The sequence below is a fragment of the Rana temporaria genome, chromosome 11 (assembly GCF_905171775.1).
Source record: "Rana temporaria chromosome 11, aRanTem1.1, whole genome shotgun sequence".
In the NCBI taxonomy this organism is placed as follows: domain Eukaryota; kingdom Metazoa; phylum Chordata; class Amphibia; order Anura; family Ranidae; genus Rana; species Rana temporaria.
Window position 1 is genome coordinate 163504536 of NC_053499.1, and position 21602 is coordinate 163526137.

The 21602-nt window shown below is 50.0% G+C and overlaps 1 protein-coding gene across 4 annotated transcripts; it reads left to right on the top strand.

Annotated features, from left to right (window-relative positions):
• Nucleotides 1-746: 746 nt before the first annotated feature.
• On the top strand, nucleotides 747-15135 carry DEF8 (differentially expressed in FDCP 8 homolog). 4 transcript variants are annotated; one of them, XM_040329651.1, is made up of 13 exons: nucleotides 819-907; nucleotides 3576-3695; nucleotides 4127-4230; nucleotides 5216-5365; nucleotides 5487-5628; nucleotides 6852-7016; nucleotides 8370-8497; nucleotides 8926-9039; nucleotides 11804-11884; nucleotides 14048-14188; nucleotides 14286-14395; nucleotides 14879-15014; nucleotides 15046-15135. In XM_040329651.1, the coding sequence occupies exons 2-12, from the start codon at nucleotides 3587-3589 to the stop codon at nucleotides 14973-14975; spliced, it is 1341 nt and encodes a 446-aa protein (XP_040185585.1). In that variant the 5' UTR covers nucleotides 819-907; nucleotides 3576-3586; the 3' UTR covers nucleotides 14976-15014; nucleotides 15046-15135. The 4 variants fall into 4 exon arrangements, with proteins under 4 accessions (XP_040185588.1, XP_040185585.1, XP_040185584.1 ...); XM_040329650.1 differs by having other exon boundaries at nucleotides 14879-15131; XM_040329654.1 differs by lacking the exon at nucleotides 3576-3695 and having other exon boundaries at nucleotides 747-907; nucleotides 14879-15131.
• The last annotated feature ends 6467 nt before the right edge of the window (nucleotides 15136-21602 follow it).

The window sequence follows — 21602 nt, forward strand, 5'->3', positions numbered from 1 at the left end:
TGTATATAGGACAGTATATAGAATATTATATATGAGGGGTGTATATAGGACAGTATATAGAATATTATATATGAGGGGTGTATATAGGACAGTATATAGAATATTATATATGAGGGGTGTATATAGGACAGTATATAGAATATTATATATCAGGGGGGTGTATATAGGACAGTATATAGAATATTATATATGAGGGGTGTATATAGGACAGTATATAGAATATTATATATGAGGGGTGTATATAGGACAGTATGTAGAATATTATATATGAGGGGGGTGTATATAGGACAGTATATAGAATATTATATATGAGGGGTGTATATAGGACAGTATATAGAATATTATATATGAGGGGTGTATATAGGACAGTATATAGAATATTATATATCAGGGGGGTGTATATAGGACAGTATATAGAATATTATATATGAGGGGTGTATATAGGACAGTATATAGAATATTATATATGAGGGGTGTATATAGAATATTATATATGAGGGGTGTATATAGGACAGTATATAGAATAGTCTATATTTAGGGGTGTATATAGGACAGTATATAGAATATGATATATCAGAGGTGTATATATATATATATGTATATATATAGAAGGACACGCCCCTTTCTTTGCACATAAAAACAAATAAAAGGCGGTCCCGAGAAATGTCAGTTGGCAGCCAATCAGCGGGCAGAGCGGGGATCACGTGACAGTAGAAAGTGTCGCGTCATGGTGGAGCGCTGTACTCTCAGTCCGCCGCACGGTGGCGCTGTGATGGGCGGACCCGGCGGTGTGATTACCGGAGACACCGGGAGGAAGACGGAGGGATCCGGTGGAGGAGGAAGGAGAACGGAGGAGCTCCTGGCCGGAGGAGGCCCGGGGGGGAGAAGACAGGCCGGACATGCCGAGGTCAGAGGGGGGGAACCATAGAGACTAAAATCACCATTCACCCCAATATTATTATTATATGTGATCAGCATGGGGGGGGGGGGATGATGGGAGGAGATGTGTACATGGGGGGGGGGGTGATGGGAGGAGATGTGTACATGGGGGGGGGGGGGGGGTGATGGGAGGAGATGTGTACATGGGGGGGGGGGTGATGGGAGGAGATGTGTACATGGGGGGGGGGGTGATGGGAGGAGATGTGTACATGGGGGGGGGGGGTGATGGGAGGAGATGTGTACATGGGGGGGGGGATGATGGGAGGAGATGTGTACATGGGGGAGGGGATGATGGGAGGAGATGTGTACATGGGGGGGGGGTGATGGGAGGAGATGTGTACATGGGGGGAGGGGGGATGATGGGAGGAGATGTGTACATGGGGGGGGGATGATGGGAGGAGATGTGTACATGGGGGGGGGATGATGGGAGGAGATGTGTACATGGGGGGGGGGGTGATGGGAGGAGATGTGTACATGGGGGAGGGGAGGGTGATGGGAGGAGATGTGTACATGGGGGGGGGGGGGATGGGAGGAGATGTGTACATGGGGGGGGGGGTGATGGGAGGAGATGTGTACATGGGGGGGGGGGGTGATGGGAGGAGATGTGTACATGGGGGGGGGGGGGGTGATGGGAGGAGATGTGTACATTGGGGGGGGGGGTGATGGGAGGAGATGTGTACATGGGGGGAGGGGGGATGATGGGAGGAGATGTGTACATGGGGGGGGGGGTGATGGGAGGAGATGTGTACATGGGGGGAGGGAGGGGATGATGGGAGGAGATGTGTACATGGGGGGGGGGGGGGTGATGGGAGGAGATGTGTACATGGGGGGGGGGTGATGGGAGGAGATGTGTACATGGGGGGGGGGGGGGTGATGGGAGGAGATGTGTACATGGGGGGGGGGGGGTGATGGGAGGAGATGTGTACATTGGGGGGGGGGGGGTGATGGGAGGAGATGTGTACATTGGGGGGGGGGGGGGTGATGGGAGGAGATGTGTACATGGGGGGGGGGGGGTGATGGGAGGAGATGTGTACATGGGGGGGGGGGGGTGATGGGAGGAGATGTGTACATGGGGGGGGGGTGATGGGAGGAGATGTGTACATGGGGGGGGGGGTGATGGGGGGAGATGTGTACATGGGGGGGGGGGGTGATGGGAGGAGATGTGTACATGGGGGGGGGGGTGATGGGAGGAGATGTGTACATGGGGGGGGGGGTGATGGGAGGAGATGTGTACATGGAGGGGGGTGATGGGAGGAGATGTGTACATGGGGGGGGGATGATGGGAGGAGATGTGTACATGGGGGGGGGGGGTGATGGGAGGAGATGTGTACATGGGGGGGTGATGGGAGGAGATGTGTACATGGGGGGGGGTGATGGGAGGAGATGTGTACATGGAGGGGGGGTGGTGATGGGAGGAGATGTGTACATGGAGGGGGGGGGGATGATGGGAGGAGATGTGTACATGGGGGAGTTGTGATGGCGGTGGGTGGGTTGTGATAGCGGTGGGTGGCCGTAAAGAGTTGTGATGGCGGCGGGTGGGTTGTGATAGCGGTGGGTGGCCGTAGGAGAGTTGTGATGGCGGTGGGTGGGTTGTGATAGCGGTGGGTGGCCGTAGGAGAGTTGTGATGGCGGTGGGTGGGTTGTGATAGCGGTGGGTGGCCGTAGGAGAGTTGTGATGGCGGTGGGTGGCCGTAAAGAGTTGTGATGGCGGCGGGTGGGTTGTGATAGCGGTGGGTGGCCGTAGGAGAGTTGTGATGGCGGTGGGTGGGTTGTGATAGCGGTGGGTGGCCGTAGGAGAGTTGTGATGGCGGTGGGTGGGTTGTGATAGCGGCGGGTGGCCGTAGGAGAGTTGTGATGGCGGCGGGTGGCCGTAGGAGAGTTGTGATGGCGTGATTTTACTTTCCTTCCATTTTAAGAAGAAGCCCATAAAATCCTCACTGAGAAGTGTTGACATTTGACACATCCCTCGCGCCGCTATACAGCGATCACCTCGTTAGGCAATACAGAGGAACCTCGGGTTATTATCCGTTCCAGGAGAATGCTCGTAATCCAAAGCACTCGCATATGAAAGCAAGTTTCCCCATAGAAGTCAATGGAAACGAAAATAATTTGTTCCGCATTGACTTCAATGGCATGCAATACCGCATAAGGTGGGGGGGCGCCGGAGAGCCTCAGAAAACGGTCGGAAAGGCCCGAGGACAGTTCAGCTGACTTTGTTCCACGAGCCTTTCCGAGGTTTGCCAAGGTCAGCCGAACTGTCCTCAGGCCTTTCCGGCCGTTTCCGATATGCGCCATGCTACGGCGCCCCCCCCCCTCATCCAAGGCCAAACGCGGTACTGCACACGCTTTGGCCTGAATCCTGAGACAACAAACCAAGTTCAGATTTGAGCCAATCCAGCCCTGGTATTGTGAAACGCTCGTTCCTCGCAATCCGAGGTTCCGCGGGATTTGCCATTTGTGTTTTTGGGTTGAACTCGGCTTCGCAGAGACGGGATGTCCAGATTTGTTTCTTCGGGTTCCTTGAAGCTTTCGGTTTCCTTTCTATAACTTCCAATACTTGTGTTTCCTCCGGGTTCCGGATGCCGTGGTTCCTCCCCGGCGTGGTTGTGTGACCTCACGTGTCCTGTGTCTTGCAGGGTGACTGGATATGGAATACAATGACAAGCTGGCCAGGTTCCGCCAGGGTCACCTCAACCCTTTCAACAAATCGAGAGAAGAGGAGCCCTGCGAGGACGCGGAGCGGGGGCCTTCAAAGGGTTTGTATTACCGGGACGGGGGGGGGGGAGGGGGGGGCTTCCAAAATTGTGTACCTGGAGGGGCTGATCCATTATTGGTTACGGTGAGCGGCTCCTGCTGCCAGTCTACACGGCACTGGGCGGTCACCTGCACCCCTTCTTGTGGTTCGGGGTAGTCCGGCCTTCTATGGTGACATCTGCACGGCTTTGATTGGACTGGTTGGTCTGCCGTGTCACCTGGATGTCACCTCCCTGCCCCCCGAACTTAGAATTATCAGAGCAAACTGCAGCCCCCCAATCAGAAATGTTCTTTTATTTATTGGGTCCATTAAGGAGACAGCTGATTGGTTGGTAGGGATTGCTCCACCCATCATTGCTATTTGCTCCTCCGCATTGACCCGTCGGGCGGTTTTTAGATCATTGACCATTGTTGGCCGTTCTTTTTCTTTCAGGTTCCCCACCAGGATCCCCCCCTCCTCGTCCTGAACTGGAATTCCGCAGCGCAGACAGAGTGATGGACCTGGGGGTCTCGGAGGATCACTTCTCCCGGCCCGTGGTAAGTAGTTTGGTTGTCCTATAGAATGGCACACAGGATGAGGACCTACCTGAACCGTCACTTTGGTTTGGGGGGCCACTCAGCACCGCTCTTTATACTCCCCCCACACCTTCAATTGGCTCTTCCTTGGCTCCATTCAGCTGTTGGGAGTGAGGAAAGGAAGCGCCGTGTAAGCTCTGAGGTATGACTTGGAGCTTACACAGGACTGAGAACTCTCCCACCTCACCATGTGACAGCATTGGGCACCAGAGTAGCCAATCACCATGCAGCAATGCCGTCCTTCCATTTATGGGCATCTCTAGTCTTGTGAAGAAGAAGGGAACCTCCTATAGGTGATGATCGATTGATTTTATGGTTAATCCTATGGGCCGCCATCAGGAATTATGGGGCCCCTTACACAGCTACCCCCTGGAGCAGAGAACCGGGGGGGGTGCTGCCGCCTGAAATTGAGAAGCAGGGTGGGGGGGCCCTTTACAAAAAAAAGAAATAAAGAAAAATATATATAAAACAAGAGGGGTTGCCATCCGGGGCCTGGGGACCTCTGGGCCCTTTAATAATAATAATAATAATAATAATAAATATATCTAAAAATAAAATAAATAAAAAAAAATATAAACAAAAATAATTCTCTTTTAAAAAAAAAAAAAGGGGTTGTCATCCGGGGCCCTGGGGATCTCCGGACCCCTAAAAAAAAAACATTGGCCCTTTTATAAAAAAAATAATAAAATAAAAATATATATATATTTTTTTATGAAAAATAAATAAAAAAAAGAAGGGTTGCCATCTGTGACCCTGTGGGGGGTTGCCATCCGGGCCCCTGGGGACCTCTGGGCCCCTTAAAGGTGTACTGCCTGTACCCCCCTGATGGTGGCCCTGTATGGGAAGAATATGAGACTTGTATGAATGGTATTCATAAGTTGCCGATCCTTGAAATGAATGTTTTGTCCTCTTGCTGTGTCGGTGACGCCATTTGTCTTTATCTCAGGGTCTGTTCCTGGCGTCGGACATCCAGCAGCTGCGCCAGGCGATCGAGGAGTGTAAGCAGGTGATCCTGGAGCTGCCCGAGAATTCGGACAAGCAGAAGGACGCAGTGGTCAGACTCATCCATCTCCGGCTGAAGCTGCAGGAGCTGAAAGTGAGAGAAAGTTCCTGGGGGGCGGGACAGACTCAGGAGGCCGACACCCACCCCACCCCTAAAATCCTCCTGACCTCTTCATATCACCTGCTGAGTCTTTTCTTCTCTTCCCCCCAATAAGGACCCCCATGAAGAGGAACCCAACATGCGGATCATACTAGAGCATCGATTCTACAAGGAGAAGAGTAAGAGTGTGAAGCAGATGTGTGATAAATGCAGCACCTTCATCTGGGGCCTCATCCAGACCTGGTACACCTGTACAGGTAAGACTCCTCCCAGCAGCCCCCCGGGGGAGGGGTTTGGGGTATTTTATGTGTACCTGTCACAGACTGGAAGGGGGAGCTGCTAAGTCAAAGATCGGAGGGGGTCACAACCGGGTGCTTTTAGAAGTGAGAGCGACGAAAGCACATCACCGCTCTTCTCTATACTACCAAGAGAAGGAGACCGGAGGGAACAGCGGCACCCGGGGGCCACCCTGCACAGGATGAATGTTTGTGGCACAAAAAGTTTTACAAACCTAGACTTAGGGAAAGGTTAGCATGGAGTAGCATCAGGGGTCTCACTGTTTTTTTTTTTTTTTTTCTTTTCGACTTCATGCAATCACTGCCAGCAGCGGTGGGCATTGTGTTCTGTCGGTCGGCTCCCTACCGGGTGGCAGAACACAATAGCGCAGCAGGAGGGACTGACTGTGTTGTGGGGTAATAGAGATTTTTCTTTCCTACCACCCATGGTGAAAGGAAAGAAAATGATATCATCTGTCAGCTGCTTAACCTTTTAGCCACTCGGAGTATCTTGGCACGGGGTGGAGGTGGTGGGTGGTAGTGGGTGGGGGTGGAGGTGGTGGGTGGTAGTGGGGGGGGGGTGGAAGTGGGTGGTGGGGGTGGAGGTGGTGGGGGGGGGTGTGGAGGTGGTGGGTGGTAGTGGGGGGGGGGGGGCGTGGAGGTGGTGGGGGTGGAGGTGGTGGCGGGGGGGGGATATGGAGGTGGTGGGTGGTAGTGGGGGGGGGGTCACCATCTGCATTGGGGCCCACAAGCTACAAGCGAGGCCTCTGGGTTTGCATGTATTGGGTTTTGCATCCTGGTTGGAGTTCAGCTCTACAAATGGTTCATGTATGTAGTAAGGTGTTCTGCAGGAGTTAGGACTGGAATCGGGAGAATGGGGGAGGGGCGTTCTAGTTTCCTCCATCGCCGTCTTATTTATTTTTTTGTCGGTCACTTGGTACTTCTTAGACTCCATGCAGCCGCCAGTCAGATGAGAGGGCAGAACACGAATCGATATCCCCCATAGGGAGGGGTGGTAAGCCTATGACCCCTGCGCTGTGCAAGCACAGATCACACCAAAGGTCATAGAGTCCCCCCTCCTCCCCCGTCGTCCTGCACCGGCCACATAAAACCTGGTGATGAAGCCGCATGAAATGCAGTGTTGGGGACGAGCATGCACGTTGGTCCTTTTGTGTAACACGCACACTGCTGATCTTGTTCTTTAGGTTGCTATTATCGCTGCCACAGTAAATGTCTGAATCTCATCACGAAGCCCTGTGTGAGGTCAAAGGTCAGTCACCAGGCAGAGTACGAGTTGACCATTTGTCCCGAAGCCGGACTGGACAGCCAGGATTATCGCTGCGCAGAGTGCCGAGCGCCAATCTCTTTACGTAAGTCGTGAGAACGAATCCTTTACATGAATGGTGTCTTGTAAGTCTGGCTCAGTTTACACACACAGCTGAATGACTCGGAGGAGGAGGGCGAGGAGGGCAACACTCCATTCTCTTCTCCTATGGTCACAGCTATGTATTGAGTCTATAGGAGCTGCAAGTGCTGTTCTATCAGCGAGGGGCGTGGGTAAGCATAATACACCCGCCCTTTAGAAAAAAAACATCCGCCCCTCACTGTATTTGAGCGCGGCCAGCACTGTTCTATCTTGATGGGTCCCCCATCTGAGAGCGAGCGGCGCATTAACTGCGCATGCTCCAACTACAGCTGATGGAACAGATTGTTCATTCTCTGAGATGTCTGTGAATTGCGCATGTGCAGTCCAGGCCGGGCACTATCTGATAGGGGACCCATATTGTTAGAACACAGGTCCCGATCCATGGCCTGCAGAGTGCCGGGCACACAGCCGGGATTGGCTGCAGGCAGAGCGAGCCAGCATTACCTACACTACCACCCTCTGACCACCAGAGGGCGCCCCCTTCTGCTAGCACCACTATCCCCTTCCCTCTCTGTGGTCACAAGGAAGGGGAGGGTGAGATCGGGGGGCAGGATCTCATTGAGCACCGATGAGACCCAGACTGCACCCCCTCCCCCTATGAGGTCACAGTCTGCACCCCCAATACCCCCCCCCCCACATCAAGGTGACAGGATGCAACCACAACTTGGGGGACCACTGCTTTAAAGCTTACCCAGACTAAATAAACGAGATATATTGCTTTCTTCTTTTTCTATAAGATGGAGGGGTTCTGTAGTCCCCAGATATAGCTGGAGGCAGAGTGCAAAACATGTTAGAAGTTCACTAGATTTGTGGAAGGACCAAAGGTAAAAAACATTTTCAATGTTGTTTTTACCAGAAGAAATAGAAAAATATTAGCTAGTTTTATGGTGGATTACTTTCCCTTTTAATTGTATCACAGTAACCTAGAACATTCCCTTCCTGTAACCTGGAACATTCCCTTCCTGTAACCTGGAACATTCCCTTCCTGTAACCTAGAACATTCCCTTCCTGTAACCTGGAACATTCCCTTCCTGTAACCTGGAACATTCCCTTCCTGTAACCTGGAACATTCCCCCGCCTGTAACCCAGGACACTCCCCGCCTGTAACCCAGGACACTCCCCGCCTGTAACCCAGGACACTCCCCGCCTGTAACCCAGGACACTCCCCGCCTGTAACCCAGGACACTCCCCGCCTGTAACCCAGAACACTCCCCGTCTGTAACCCAGAACACTCCCCGTCTGTATAGAAAGTGCCGTTGTGCTCTGTTTATGTGTGTCTTGCCTTTTTTGTGTGCAGGAGCGTCGTCCAGCGAGGCCCGCCAGTGCGATTATACTGGGCAGTACTACTGCAGCAACTGTCACTGGAACGACCTCGCTGTCATCCCGTCCCGCGTTATCCACAACTGGGACTTTGAGCCGAGGAAGGTAAGAAGAATGGGGGGGGCTGCAATACTGACTGCTGGAGATACAGGCACGCTGTATGACCAAGGGGAGTGAGTCACATGACCACGTGTCACATGGTCCACATACCCAGAAGTACCAGTTATTTCTATGCTTCCAGTAGCCACTGGGGGGTGGGGGTCTCTATGGAACATTGGAGAAATCGGGGGGGGGGGGGATCTTGTGCCTGAATTCCTTTTGGCAACCAATAAAAGTGGAGAGTTCTCATAGCCTGAAATGGGTGAGCGCCAGATGGAGAACAGAAGGATTGTGGGTGGCAAATCCATAGACAATGGTACAGTTTTGGGTGGACAGGCGTGGGTCTGGATGAAATATTTATTTCTGGGATCTCTGTCTACAGATGGGATGTATTTTTTGCTCCCAATACAACAAGTCTTCTCCCCCCCCCCCAGGTGTCGCGGTGCAGTATGCGGTACCTCGCTCTGATGGTAAACCGGCCGGTGCTGAAGCTGCGGGAGATTAACCCTTTACTTTTTAACTATGTGGAGGAACTGGTGGAGATCCGGGTAAGTCACACCGAGTGTGTCGGGAGACGGAAGGTATGTGTCGGCCAAACCTTGGAGGTTGGTGAGGGGGAAGGGAACCCCGGGATTAGTAACGCTGCTTCCCTATTTGAAAACCGGGGGGGGGGGGAGGGGGCTGATCAGATATTGGGTGGGCAGCCAGGGAAACGGAAAACAGATGTCAGTAGTTTCTCCATGGTGTCACTGGTGGGTGTGTTTGTTATATAATAAATAACGGGGTAGATTCAGAGAGAATTTACGCCAGCGTATCTATAGATACACTGCGTAAATTCAAATCTGCGCCGGCGTATCTTCTTTGTGTATTCAGAAAACAAGATACGCCGACATTAGCCTAAGATACGACTGGCATAAGTCTCTTACACCGTCGTATCTTAGGGTGCATTCTCACGCTGGCCGCTCGGTGGCACTCCCGTCGTTTGCGGCGTCGAGTATGCAAATTACCTAGTTACGCCGATTCACAAACGTACGTACGCCCGGCGGTAGTTTTTTACGTCGTTTGCGTAAGTCGTTTTCGGCGTAAGGTTGTTCCTGCTATTAGGAGGCGCAGCCAATGTTAAGTATGGATGTCGTTCCCGCTTCGAAATTTGAATTTTTTACGTCGTTTGCGTAAGTCGTTCGCGAATAGGGCTGGACGTAATTTACGTTCACGTCGAAACCAATACGTTGTTGCGGCGTACTTGGGAGCAATGCACACTGGGATGTGTACACGGATGGCGCATGTGCGTTCGTAAAACACGTCAATCACGTCAGGTCATAATACATTAGCATAAAACACGCCCCCTTCCATATTTGAATTACGCGCGCTTACGCCGGCCCTATTTACGCTACCCCACCGCAACTTATGGAGCAAGTGCTTTGTGAATACTGCACTTGCTCCTATAAGTTGCGTCGGCGTAGCGTAAATACAATCCACTGGGCCGCCGTAACTAGGCGCGCAGGTACCTGAATCTGCCCCAATGTGTGTGTTTATATAATATAATATATAATGTGTGTGTACATATTAGGTATGGAACCAATACCATTTTTTTTTTTTTTTTTTTTAACACCAAGTACTCATACTGATACCTATTGCCCAGGAAGAGTAGGTAGGTAGAGGGAGGGTTTGGGGGGTGGTTGTTGGGTAAGGCTGAGGTGAGGGGTAGAGGGGTAAGTGAGGGTTGCATAAAAACGGAATTGTGGGGTGGGAGAGTTGGGATGTAAAAGGATGTGATTGCTGGGGGGGGGGGGGGGTGTGTATGGGGATTGGGGGGTCATTGGGGAAACATGGGGGCAGAGGTGACAGCTGGTGGGGGGGGGGGGTGTATGAGGATGAAGATTGGGGGGACATTGGGGAAACATGGGGGCAGAGGTGACAGCTGGTGGGTGGGGGGGGGGGTGTATGAGGATGAAGATTGGGGGGACATTGGGGAAACATGGGGGCAGAGGTGACAGCTGGTGGAGGGTAGGAGGAGGTAACAAGCAGGAGCGTGTCCAAGCAGAGCGCGATTGCGCCCTCCAGTGGCTATTGCATGGAATGACGCACAGGTATGTCGTTTTGTGTGATAGAGACGACCTGCCGCAGTATATTTGGGATAAATTCTTTTATCTACTACACTATGATGGGCATCCTTTCCCTGTGAGCTTTTATAGAGAAAGAGAGGCCATAATAATATATTCAAGATACCGGACAGCTGTGGTAACACAAAATAGGAGAGGTTATCCTGGGAATGAACCAAAGGCACTTATTGAATGGGATCTGGTGAGTGGCCATTTTTTACGGTGACGTGACAATCACGGAAGTGGTGAAATCATTTCACAGGAGGAATATTTACTGTTTAGGAGCGCCTGGTTATCACATTGGGACTTTCCAATTAAAGAGAAGAGGATTCCTCTAGGAATTCTCTTTTTTACATATTTTTTTTTATATATATTTATAATATATAATATATATATATATATTGTATTTTTTATTTTCCTATCAACATTTTTTTTATCATTTGCAGTATATTAATTGTGGTTTAGCGACACATTATATATTTTTTGTGAACCTGGATTAGGGTAATGCACGGGTTTAAAGATTCAAAGAGCACCATTTCTGATCTACTAACACAAGTATGGTATGTTTTATGTGTTTTTATATACAGTTGTTTTAGAAAATTTTTTTGTATAATAATGATTTTTGGTGGATTGTCATTTATTAGTAAACTTGTGGTGGAATCGCACACAAGGTGATATTCATTGGTGCTAATTAAGTTTGTTTCTGGCACATGATTGGGTAGATGTAGGTCACCTACCAGGGTAGCGCAATCCTTCTACTATACCAACGATAGAGACGACCCGCCGCCGCAGGATATTTGGGATAGGTGGTTGGGAAGTCGTTATGTAACACTTGCAGGTCCGGTGCCACCCCGACCCTGAGACTGGACAGTGAAAGGAGAAGCAGCAGACTGTCTCACTCTGCACTCTCCTCCTAGAAGAAGTTTCCTTGTTGGTACCTGAGCATTGCAGTACTGCTGATTGGCTCCTTGCGCTGCTTCTTCCTCTGAGCTCTGCTGTACAGGGATTGTAGGAGGCTGATTATTATCCATTATTAAATACATAGATACCTCCTCTGTGGTTTTATATCTGCATTGAGTTCAAACTCCTCTCAGTGATTGAAAATGAAGTTTGATTAATTTCCTCCCTCCGGGGGCGCTGTGACTATTTTCAGGCTCTCTGGACGGAGTTGCTGCTCAGTCAGTTCATATTTCTTGTCTTTATCCGACAGAAGCTTCGTCAGGACATCCTTCTCATGAAGCCGTACTTCATCACCTGCAAGGAGGCCATGGAGGCCCGGCTGCTGCTACAGGTCAGGAAAGGGTTCATGCTGTAAGTGGATAGCAGTGCTGGGGGGTCCCGGGTTCACGTCCTACAGGGGGTGCTATTCGCATGGAGTATGTTGTTCCTGGTGTGTGTGTGTGTGTGTGGGGGGGGGGGGGGGGAGGGGTTTACTCCTACAATCTGAAGATGTACAGATAGTTTAAAAAAAGAGAACCAATCTCTGACAGTCATTTGTAATGGTCTGTTATAAAGAACGGCACACATGTCAAACACAAGACCGTGGCTGAATCCGCCCCGCCGGGCTTCGTCATGTGGCCCCTCCCACCCAGTTTTGCAGCTAAAACGCGGCAGGGCAAACTATGCATAGTGCACCCCCTGAACCCTACACTATATACAGGTCCCTCTATATTTGGCTCTGTATGTCACCAGAATAAAATGAAAAGGAAACAATCCAAAGTAATTTGAAGTTCAGAGTTTTAGCTTTATTTCAGGGGGTTGAACCCAAATATCAAGTACAAATTTATGGAACTGCAACCATTTTACGCCTCCTGGAGGGTGCCCTTCGCTTGTCTCCGCCTCCTGGAGGGTGCCCTTCGCTTGTCTCCGCCTCCTGGAGGGTGCCCTTCGCTTGTCTCCGCCTCCTGGAGGGTGCCCTTCGCTTGTCTCCGCCTCCTGGAGGGTGCCCTTCGCTTGTCTCCGCCTCCTGGAGGGTGCCCTTCGCTTGTCTCCGCCTCCTGGAGGGTGCCCTTCGCTTGTCTGGATGTTGTGAATAGGTTTTTCTTTACCATAGAGAGGATCCTGCGATCATCCACCTCTGTTGTCTTCCATGGATGTCCAGGCCTTTTTATGTTGCTGAGCTCAACAGTGCACGTTTTCCTTCCTCACAATGTACCAAACTGTTGATTTGGCCACTCCTAATGTTGCTGCTATCTCTCTGATAGATTTGTTTTGTTTTTGAAGCCTTACAATGGCTTGTTTTACTTGCATGGACAGATCCTTGGAACGTGTTATGTATGTTCACAGCAATAGATTCCAAATACAAATCCCACACTTAGAATCAACTCCCAGATCTTTTACCTGCTTAATTGATGAAGAAATAACGAAGGAGTAGCCCACACCTGGCCATGAAACCGCTTTTCATTCAATTGTCCAATAACTTTAGGTTTCTTGAAAAGGGGGATGGCTATTCTTAAGAGTGTTAATTTCTAAACCCTTCCCCCGATTTGGATGTACAGACCCTCAAATTACACCTGAGTGTGACCTTTCACCCCATACCTATTATATAACTAGAGCTTAAATGGTAAATACCGGAAACTAAAATTTGTGCCTGTGTCCAAATATATATGGACCTATCTGTACACAGCTCACCCCTATACCCTGCACTCTGTACACAGCTCACCCCTATACTCTGTACACAGCTCACCCCTATACCCTGCACTCTGTACACAGCTCACCCCTATACTCTGTACACAGCTCACCCCCTATACCCTCAACTCACCACCCCCCCCCTATACCCTCAACTCACCCCCCCCCCCCTATACCCTCAACTCGGCTCACCCCCCTATACCCTCAGCTCACCCCTGCACTCTGTACACAGCTCACCCCTAACACGCATTAGAGAGTAAGCCTCTATAGGGCAAAAACTGATGTGAATTGTTGCTCAGTTTCTAAAAAATACCCCTGGAAATTTCATCACTTTTTTATATCTTTGTAGGGATATTGATTGGTGGAATTTTGTTTGTATAAAACACGGTACATGTAGATGTGTCCAAATTAGTAATCCGAGATTTGTCTGATTTAAGAAATTGTGTGATTGTCCGCAGACCACATTTTTCAAATTGAACTATTCTCCTGATTGGGTCATTGCTATGATGGAGTATTTATGTGTTTCTGGATCATGGTGACCTTGTGCCGCTGTGGGCTCGCGCCTTGTGCCGCTGTGGGCTCGCGCCTTGTGCCGCTGTGGGCTCGCGCCTTGTGCCGCTGTGGGCTCGCGCCTTGTGCCGCTGTGGCCCGCGCCTTGTGCCGCTGTGGCCCGCGCCTTGTGCCGCTGTGGCCCGCGCCTTGTGCCGCTGTGGCCCGCGCCTTGTGCCGCTGTGGCCCGCGCCTTGTGCCGCTGTGGCCCGCGCCTTGTGCCGCTGTGGCCCGCGCCTTGTGCCGCTGTGGCTCACACTTTTTGTTCTTTCTGCAGCTACAAGATCGTCAGCACTTTGTGGAGAACGATGACATGTACTCTTTGCAGGATCTCCTGGATGTTAGCAGCTCGCGGCTCAGCTGCTCTCTGACCGACGTTCACACCATGTTTGCAAAGCACATCAAGCTGGACTGCGAGGTGAGAAGAACGTGGAAAATGTCTTTAATGTGAGCGTTGGGGGAGGGGCTTCCATTAGGAGGAGATGTGGGAATTATTCTGTTTGTCTTCTCCACAGCGCTGTCAGGCGAAGGGCTTCGTATGTGAGCTGTGCAAGGAGGGCGACATTCTCTTCCCATTCGATAGCCACACGTCTGTGTGCCAGGAATGTGCTGCTGTGTTCCACAGGTGAGACCCAACTGTGACGTCATTGTTCTGGGGGTCCAGGCCTGGATCTTGTCACCCCCTAAACCCCCCCCCCCCTGGTGCCTAATGTGCCCGATTGTGATATCAGCTGCCCACCTCTCCAGCAATCAGAGAAAGCCTTGTACTCATTTATATAATACAAGGCTTCCTGTGAATGGCTGAGCAGCCCTCAGACCGACTCTTGTTGTGGGAAGGGGAAGTCGGTGCACTGCCGCCGTAACACAGCGCTGTATACTGTACAGAGCTGATGGATATATATATATATATATGGTGATACAGTGATGTAACTCATTGCATTGATTAGTAAAGGAAATATTTTTTCTTGGCCAGTTTAGTCCAAAGGAACTATTTAAAGTTCTAATATTCCTGACATTACACTTTAATCCTTCCCCTCTCTATACACACCTTAAGATTTAGTTCCATGTACAGATCTCTTTAAACAAACCTTCTTTACTTTTATAACAGGGACTGTTATTACGACAACTCCACCAGCTGTCCGCGCTGCTCGAGGATGAACCTTCGCAAACAGGTGCAGGAGGAAGGAGAAGAGCAGCGGCAGTGATCTCGGGGGCCCCCAATCCCAGGACATTGTTGGGTGGAGGTGGCAGCGCGATGGACGTTGTTGGGTGGAGGTGGCAGCGCGATGGACGTTGTTGGGTGGAGGTGGCAGCGCGATGGACGTTGTTGGGTGGAGGTGGCAGCGCGTTGGACGTTGTTGGGTGGAGGTGGCAGCGCGTTGGACGTTGTTGGGTGGAGGTGGCAGCGCGATGGACGTTGTTGGGTGGAGATGGTAGCGCGATGGACGTTGTTGGGTGGAGGTGGCAGCGCGATGGACGTTGTTGGGTGGAGGTGGCAGCGCGATGGACGTTGTTGGGTGGAGGTGGCACCGCGATGGACGTTGTTGGGTGGAGGTGGCAGCGCGATGGACGTTGTTGGGTGGAGGTGGCAGCGCGATGGACGTTGTTGGGTGGAGGTGGCAGCGCGATGGACGTTGTTGGGTGGAGGTGGCAGCGCGATGGACGTTGTTGGGTGGAGGTGGCAGCGCGATGGACATTGTTGGGTGGAGGTGGCACCGCGATGGACATCCCTGGCTGGAACCATTTTACCACCATGGAGATAAATCCGCTCGTCTCTCGGCATCTCATCTATTTGGGGGGTCCGATGATACATTCCAGACTGAGGCACTCTGGCCCGCTCCATTATCACACGACCCCTCAGGACCTCTCCACTCTTCTACAGTCAATGTACGTCTTCAGAGGTGCCTTATTGCCTCCATACAGGTGGCAATCCAGTAGCTGAATTTGTTCTGAGGGCAAATACAAGACTTTCTTCTTCCTTTCCATGTCTGGCCTCTGGTTGGAGGTTCTTAACCTGCACTGCCAAGGAGGACTCTGGTGAACTCCAAAAACCTTTGAACCCGGTATGCCAGAATGAACCCAACGCACAGAAGACATAAGACGCCATCCATACCTCCAGAGCCCGATCCAGCAAAGTAGGAGGCATTTCCTGGCACCTTATGGTGACGCCCTTTGGGTTTGTGTCGGTTTGAATTCAGTAAATGTATTTATTGGTGCCCTTGCCCTCCCGACCTTCATTCAACCTGCTTGAGGGAGGAAACAACCAGTCCATCAGCACAGGTCCGAAGACCCCCTTCATCCTAAGATCCTCTCCATCCTCGCTGTCCCTTCAAATACCATCTTTCTCAAAGCCGACCATCGCTGGTCTTCTCTGCATCCTGCTTGGCCCCACTTTTCACAAAGTCTCCTCCATTAGAATATTGTGAGATGGGAGAGGAGGAGGAGGGGGGTCCAGAGTTTCAGTGTTTGCATGGTGATTGCTCTGTCCAGCTGGTTGGATTGAGTAGAAAACTGGAGGATCTTCCTTTGGCCCCGTCTGGATTCCTCTCTCAGGTTTTCTCCCAACATTCATTTTTCCCCAGAACATTTGTTGGGCTCCACCTTTCTCTGCACAATGAAAAGAAAACCTGAATGTTGGATATCGATTTAGGGGTCAAATCTTCCATCCCCCCCCCCATGACCTCTGTAGATTGTCTGATACTTCATGTACAATTTAAGGGCTTTTCTCAGTGACCTCCATCAGCAATAAGCCTATCGGAGGGGTGGAGTTGTCTTAGGAAGGCGGAATGGAGGCTGATAGTGAAGTCTGAAGTGCAACATTTTATCAATAACCGATTCCAATAAATACTTTTTTTTCTGGGTGGGGGAGGGGTGACCCAGTTAGAAGAGTTTTTTCCATTTTGAGACAAAATGGAAGTCGCCTCTACATGTCCCTTCCCCAACTGCTGATTGGAGGAACTCCAACTCATTGAATATCTCTGCCGTAGAGATCGGAAGCCGCTGTCACTCATAACTTTTGGTGAGACACGGGTGGCCTCTGAGAGACGTGGCCTCTTCACCATGGACAGCCCGGCCATTAGAAGCAATAAATGTGCGGCGCTGCCCATCTGTTGGTTTTTGGGGTTTACAAGGGTTGTCTCCTCACCTTGGGTGCAAGTCGCTGTATTTAATGCGATCATTTTATATATTGTTGTGTGCGGCCCATTCAAGTCCTGGAGGATCGGGCCGCACCCTACAAACCCAGAGGTGGTTCCTTCCTATGGAGCTGATCAAACAGATCGGTAAAGAGGAGCAAACTCCAAGTAGGGAACCCCCAGTGATCAGCAAAGGGGGGGGGGGGGTACATGTGAAATCCTTTTCAATCCAGAAGAGGAGAAATCGCAATAAAAGAACCATATAGCAGCTGGAAAAACAAAGGCTGGCGCTATGAAAGTCAGATAAAACATTGTCTTATTATTGCATGCGAACAGTCAAAAAGAAATCAACGCATTTCGGCTGTCAGGACTTAATTATTATTATTATACAGGATTTATATGGTGCCAACTGTTTGCGCAGCACTTAACTAAATAAAGGTAGACAGTGCAGTTACATTACAATTTGGTACAAGAGGAATCAGAGGGCCCGGCTCATTAGAGCTTACAATCTAGGAGGGGGAGGGTCAATTGATACAAAAGGTAATGGCTGTGGGGGATGAGCTGATGGAGGAAGTAAAACAGTGGGGTGGATTCAGTAAGCAATTGCGTCTGCGTAACCATAGTTATGCAGCGCAATTGCTTAGTTGCGCCAGCGTAACAACTTTTCTGTATTCAGAAAGCTTGTTACGCCGACTGCAGCCTAAGATATGAATGGCATAAGGCTCTTATGCCGTTGTATCTTAGGCTGCATTCTTACGATGGCCGCTAGGTGGCGTTCCCGTAGTGGTCAGTGTAGAGTATGCAAATTGCATACTCACGCCGATTCACAACCGTACGCGCGCCCTGCGTACGCATTTTACGTCGTTTGCGTTCGTCAGGTTCTGCGTAAGGCTGTTCCTGCTATTAGCAGGAGCAGCCAATGCCAAGTAGACCCGTCGTTCCCGCGTCGCGATGTTTAAAATTTTAGCTTCCGGCACTGTGTCGCTTTAACTGACAATTGCGCGGTCGTGAGACGTGGCTCCCAAACAAAATTGACGTCCTTTTTTTTTCCCCACAAATAGAGATTTCTTTTGGTGGTATTTGATCACCTCTGTGGTTTTTATTTTTTGGGCTATAAACAACAATAGAGCGACCATTTTGAAAAAAAAAAAAAAAAAACTTTTTTACTTTTTGCTATAATAAATATCCCATTAAAAAAAAAAAAAAAAATGTATCTCAGTTTAGGCCGATATGTATTCTTCTACATATTTTTGGTAAAAAAAAAAATCGCAAAAAACTTATAGTGACTGGTTTGCGCAAAAGTTATATTGCCTACAAAATAGGGGACATAATTATGATTTTTTTTTTTTTTTTTTTACTAGGAATGGTGGCGATCTGCGATTTTTTTCGGGACTGCAACATTATAGCGGACACATTTTTGGGACCATTCACATTTATACAGTGAACAGTGCTATAAATATGCATTGATTACTGTATAAATGTGACTGGCAGGGAAGGGGTTAACCACTAGGGGGCAGGGAAGGGGTGAAATGTGTAGCCTAGTGAGTGTTCTAACTGTAGGGGGAGGGGGTGACTGGGGGAGGGGACCGATCTGTGTCCCTATGTACAAGAGACACAGATTGGTCTCCTTTCCCTGACAGGACGTGGATCTCTGTGTTTACACACACACAGATCCATGGTTCTGCTCAGTTACTAGGCAATCGCGGCCGCCGGGCACACGCATTGCGTTCCCAGTAACGTGACGGGTGCGCGGCTTTAAATGACAGGACATCATATGACGTTCTGTCAGAACAACAGGGTATTCCGCCCGCCGTCATTTGACGGCGGGTGTTAAGCGGTTAAAGAGAAGCATTTTCAGGGATCGTCTAAATATGGATAGATTAGGGGACAGTCAGACAGATTGGGGGTAGGGAGTTCCAAAGGATGGGAGAAGCTCTGGAGGCGACTATGGGAGGAGGTGACAAGGGAGGTAGAGGGCAGGAGGAGCGAAGAGATCGGCTTGGTTGGTATCTTGGGACTAGGTTAGTGATGTAGCTGGGGGCTGAATAAGCCATGAGTAAGGCCTGATGGATGAAACGCGTTGCTTTCTTTTTGACTGCTGTTTCGCATGCAATGTTTCAGCCGACTCTCATAGCACCGGCCTTTCTTCTTCTTTTTTTTTACATGAGCTGAATGGAGTGGTGGGGGAAGTGAAGGAGAGGAGAGGTGCTGCTGGTAACGGGTTGGCTTTGAATTTCACTTTAATTTGAACAAAGTTGCATTTCCATCACATTCACCTAAAAGAAATAAATACAAGAAAACGTTGGATCCTCTGAAGTGTAAACCAGAGGAAGAGAAAAAAACTGTATAAAGTCCGATGTGCTACAAAGAAAACATTCCTTCCCGAGGGAGACGCCGCGGATCTTCTTCTATAGAAACAATCCCAGCTTTTTCCTGAAGATTGATCACTGGGGGAGGGGAGACTAAGGCAATGCTGCTTTGTACCTGCAGCTGACTCGTGACATCATCTCAGCCTAGGCAAAGCCCCTGGACTGGACATGAAGGCGGAGCTTCTCAAGGGTTAAAGGCGGAGCTTCTCACGGGTTAAAGGCGGAGCTTCTCACGGGTTAAAGGCGGAGCTCCTCAAGGGTTAAAGGCGGAGCTTCTCCGGGAAATGACGCCTCTGCTGTACATTGGGACACGCCGGGGATTTATTCATGAAGACTTCACTTTTCACCGGACCCGCCCCCCCGGACAATGATTGGCTTAATGATTTCCTGTTCTGGAATTTGGGGACTTTTACATATAAAATGAGAGTTTTATTTATTAAATCCGCGACTTTAGAGAATCCGCCACGAGACCCGTCTACATTTTATTTCTAAGAATGGAAATTATCATCTCTTTGTACATTTATTGTATTTATTGTCAAAAAATATAAACGGCTCCAACACTACGAAATATTCTGATGGGTTTAATTGTTCCCAGTCTGAGCGTCCCACCTTTATTTCTCCATCTTACTCTTTACACAATATGGGAACTACCGCCCTTCCCCCGAAAATAAGCCCTAGTTTATAATGCTTGTAAAATCCTACAATCCCCTCTATTACAGGAGTATATAATGTACAATGTGAGTGTTTCTGTAATATAATTGTGGGGAAGAGAGCTCCGGGGGTCACAGAAGTGCAGAGCAGCGCTATAACGAAGATATTTGGCACAATCATTACAGAAACACACATTGTACACTGGGGTAGATTCAGTAAGCAATTGCGTCTGTGTATCCATAGTTACGCAGCGCAATTGCTTATTTGCGCCGGCGTATCGACTTTTCTGTATTCAGAGAGCTTGTTACGCCGACTGCAGCTTAAGATATGACTGGCATAAGGCTCTTATGCCGTCGTATCTTAGGCTGCATTCTTACGATGGCCGCTAGGTGGCGTTCCCGTAGTGCTCAGCGTATAGTATGCAAATTGCATACTAACGCCAATTCACAACCGCACGCGCGCCCTACGTACGCAGTTTACGTTCGTCGGGTTCGGCGTAAGGCTGCTCCTGCTATTAGCAGGGGCAGCCAATGCTAAGTATACCCGTCGTTCCCGCGACGCGATGTTTGAAAATTACATTGTTTGCGTAAGTGAATGGCGCTGGACGCCATTTACGTTCACGTTGAAGCAAATGACGTCCTTGCAACGTCATTTGCCGCAATGCACGTCGGGAAAGTTTCCAGAGGAAGCATGCGCACTACGTTCGGCGCGGGAACGCACTTAAATGATCCACGCCCCCTACGGGATCATTTAAATTATGTGCCCTTACGCCGGGCGTTTTCAAGGAGCGCCCGCGCAAATTACGTAGCTACTGCTTAAAACGGCACGCTGCGCCTCCGTAAGAGGGCGCAAAAGGTACCTGAATCTACCCCATTATATACTCCTGTAATAGAGGGGATTATAGGATTTTACAGGCATTTTAACTCACACCGGGGATTCCTGACAGGCAGGGAGGGGGAGGGGGAGAGAAGACGGCACATTACATGGTAAGGTCTCCCCTGAAAATAAGCCCTACTGTGTCTTTTGTTGCCAAAATGAATATAAGACCCGGGCTTATTTCCAGGAAAACTCGGTATTTGTGGACTTCTGACTGTCATATCGATGCGTTTGATTGACGTCCCATCCCAAAATCATGGACAATAATATGGAGTTGACCTCCCCTTCAGGCCGGGTTCACACCATTGTGAATTGGATGTGGGATCTTTGCATCCAATTCACAATAGCGGGAGATTATGACCGCCTCTCCATGGAGTCAGTTCACATCTCTCCACGGCGGGTCCGGTGTGCTTCCCCCCCAAAATGCTGTGCGTCTTTTGGTCCATTTCCGGTCTGAATTCAGCCCAAAATTCGGGCTGAAAACGGTGAACCAGGAAGCACCCCCACCCCCCAGGATCAATTCACTAAGAATTTTGCGTTAAATAAAGAATGCAGCCCCCTCTCTCGGGACCCTTCGGGGTAAGACCACGCAATATTAAGATTGCTCTCTCTCCCCTGATTGGCTGGCTGACTGACAGCCGCGGGAGCCAATTGCGCTAATGCGGTGTCTCTGCCAATCAGGAGGGGTGTCCCGGGTGGCTAAGACACTCGTGGACATCGCTGGAGAGAGAGGGGGGGGCTCAGGTAAGTAATTGGAGGGGGGGGAGCTGCACACAAAAGGTTTTTTATCTTAAAGCGGAGC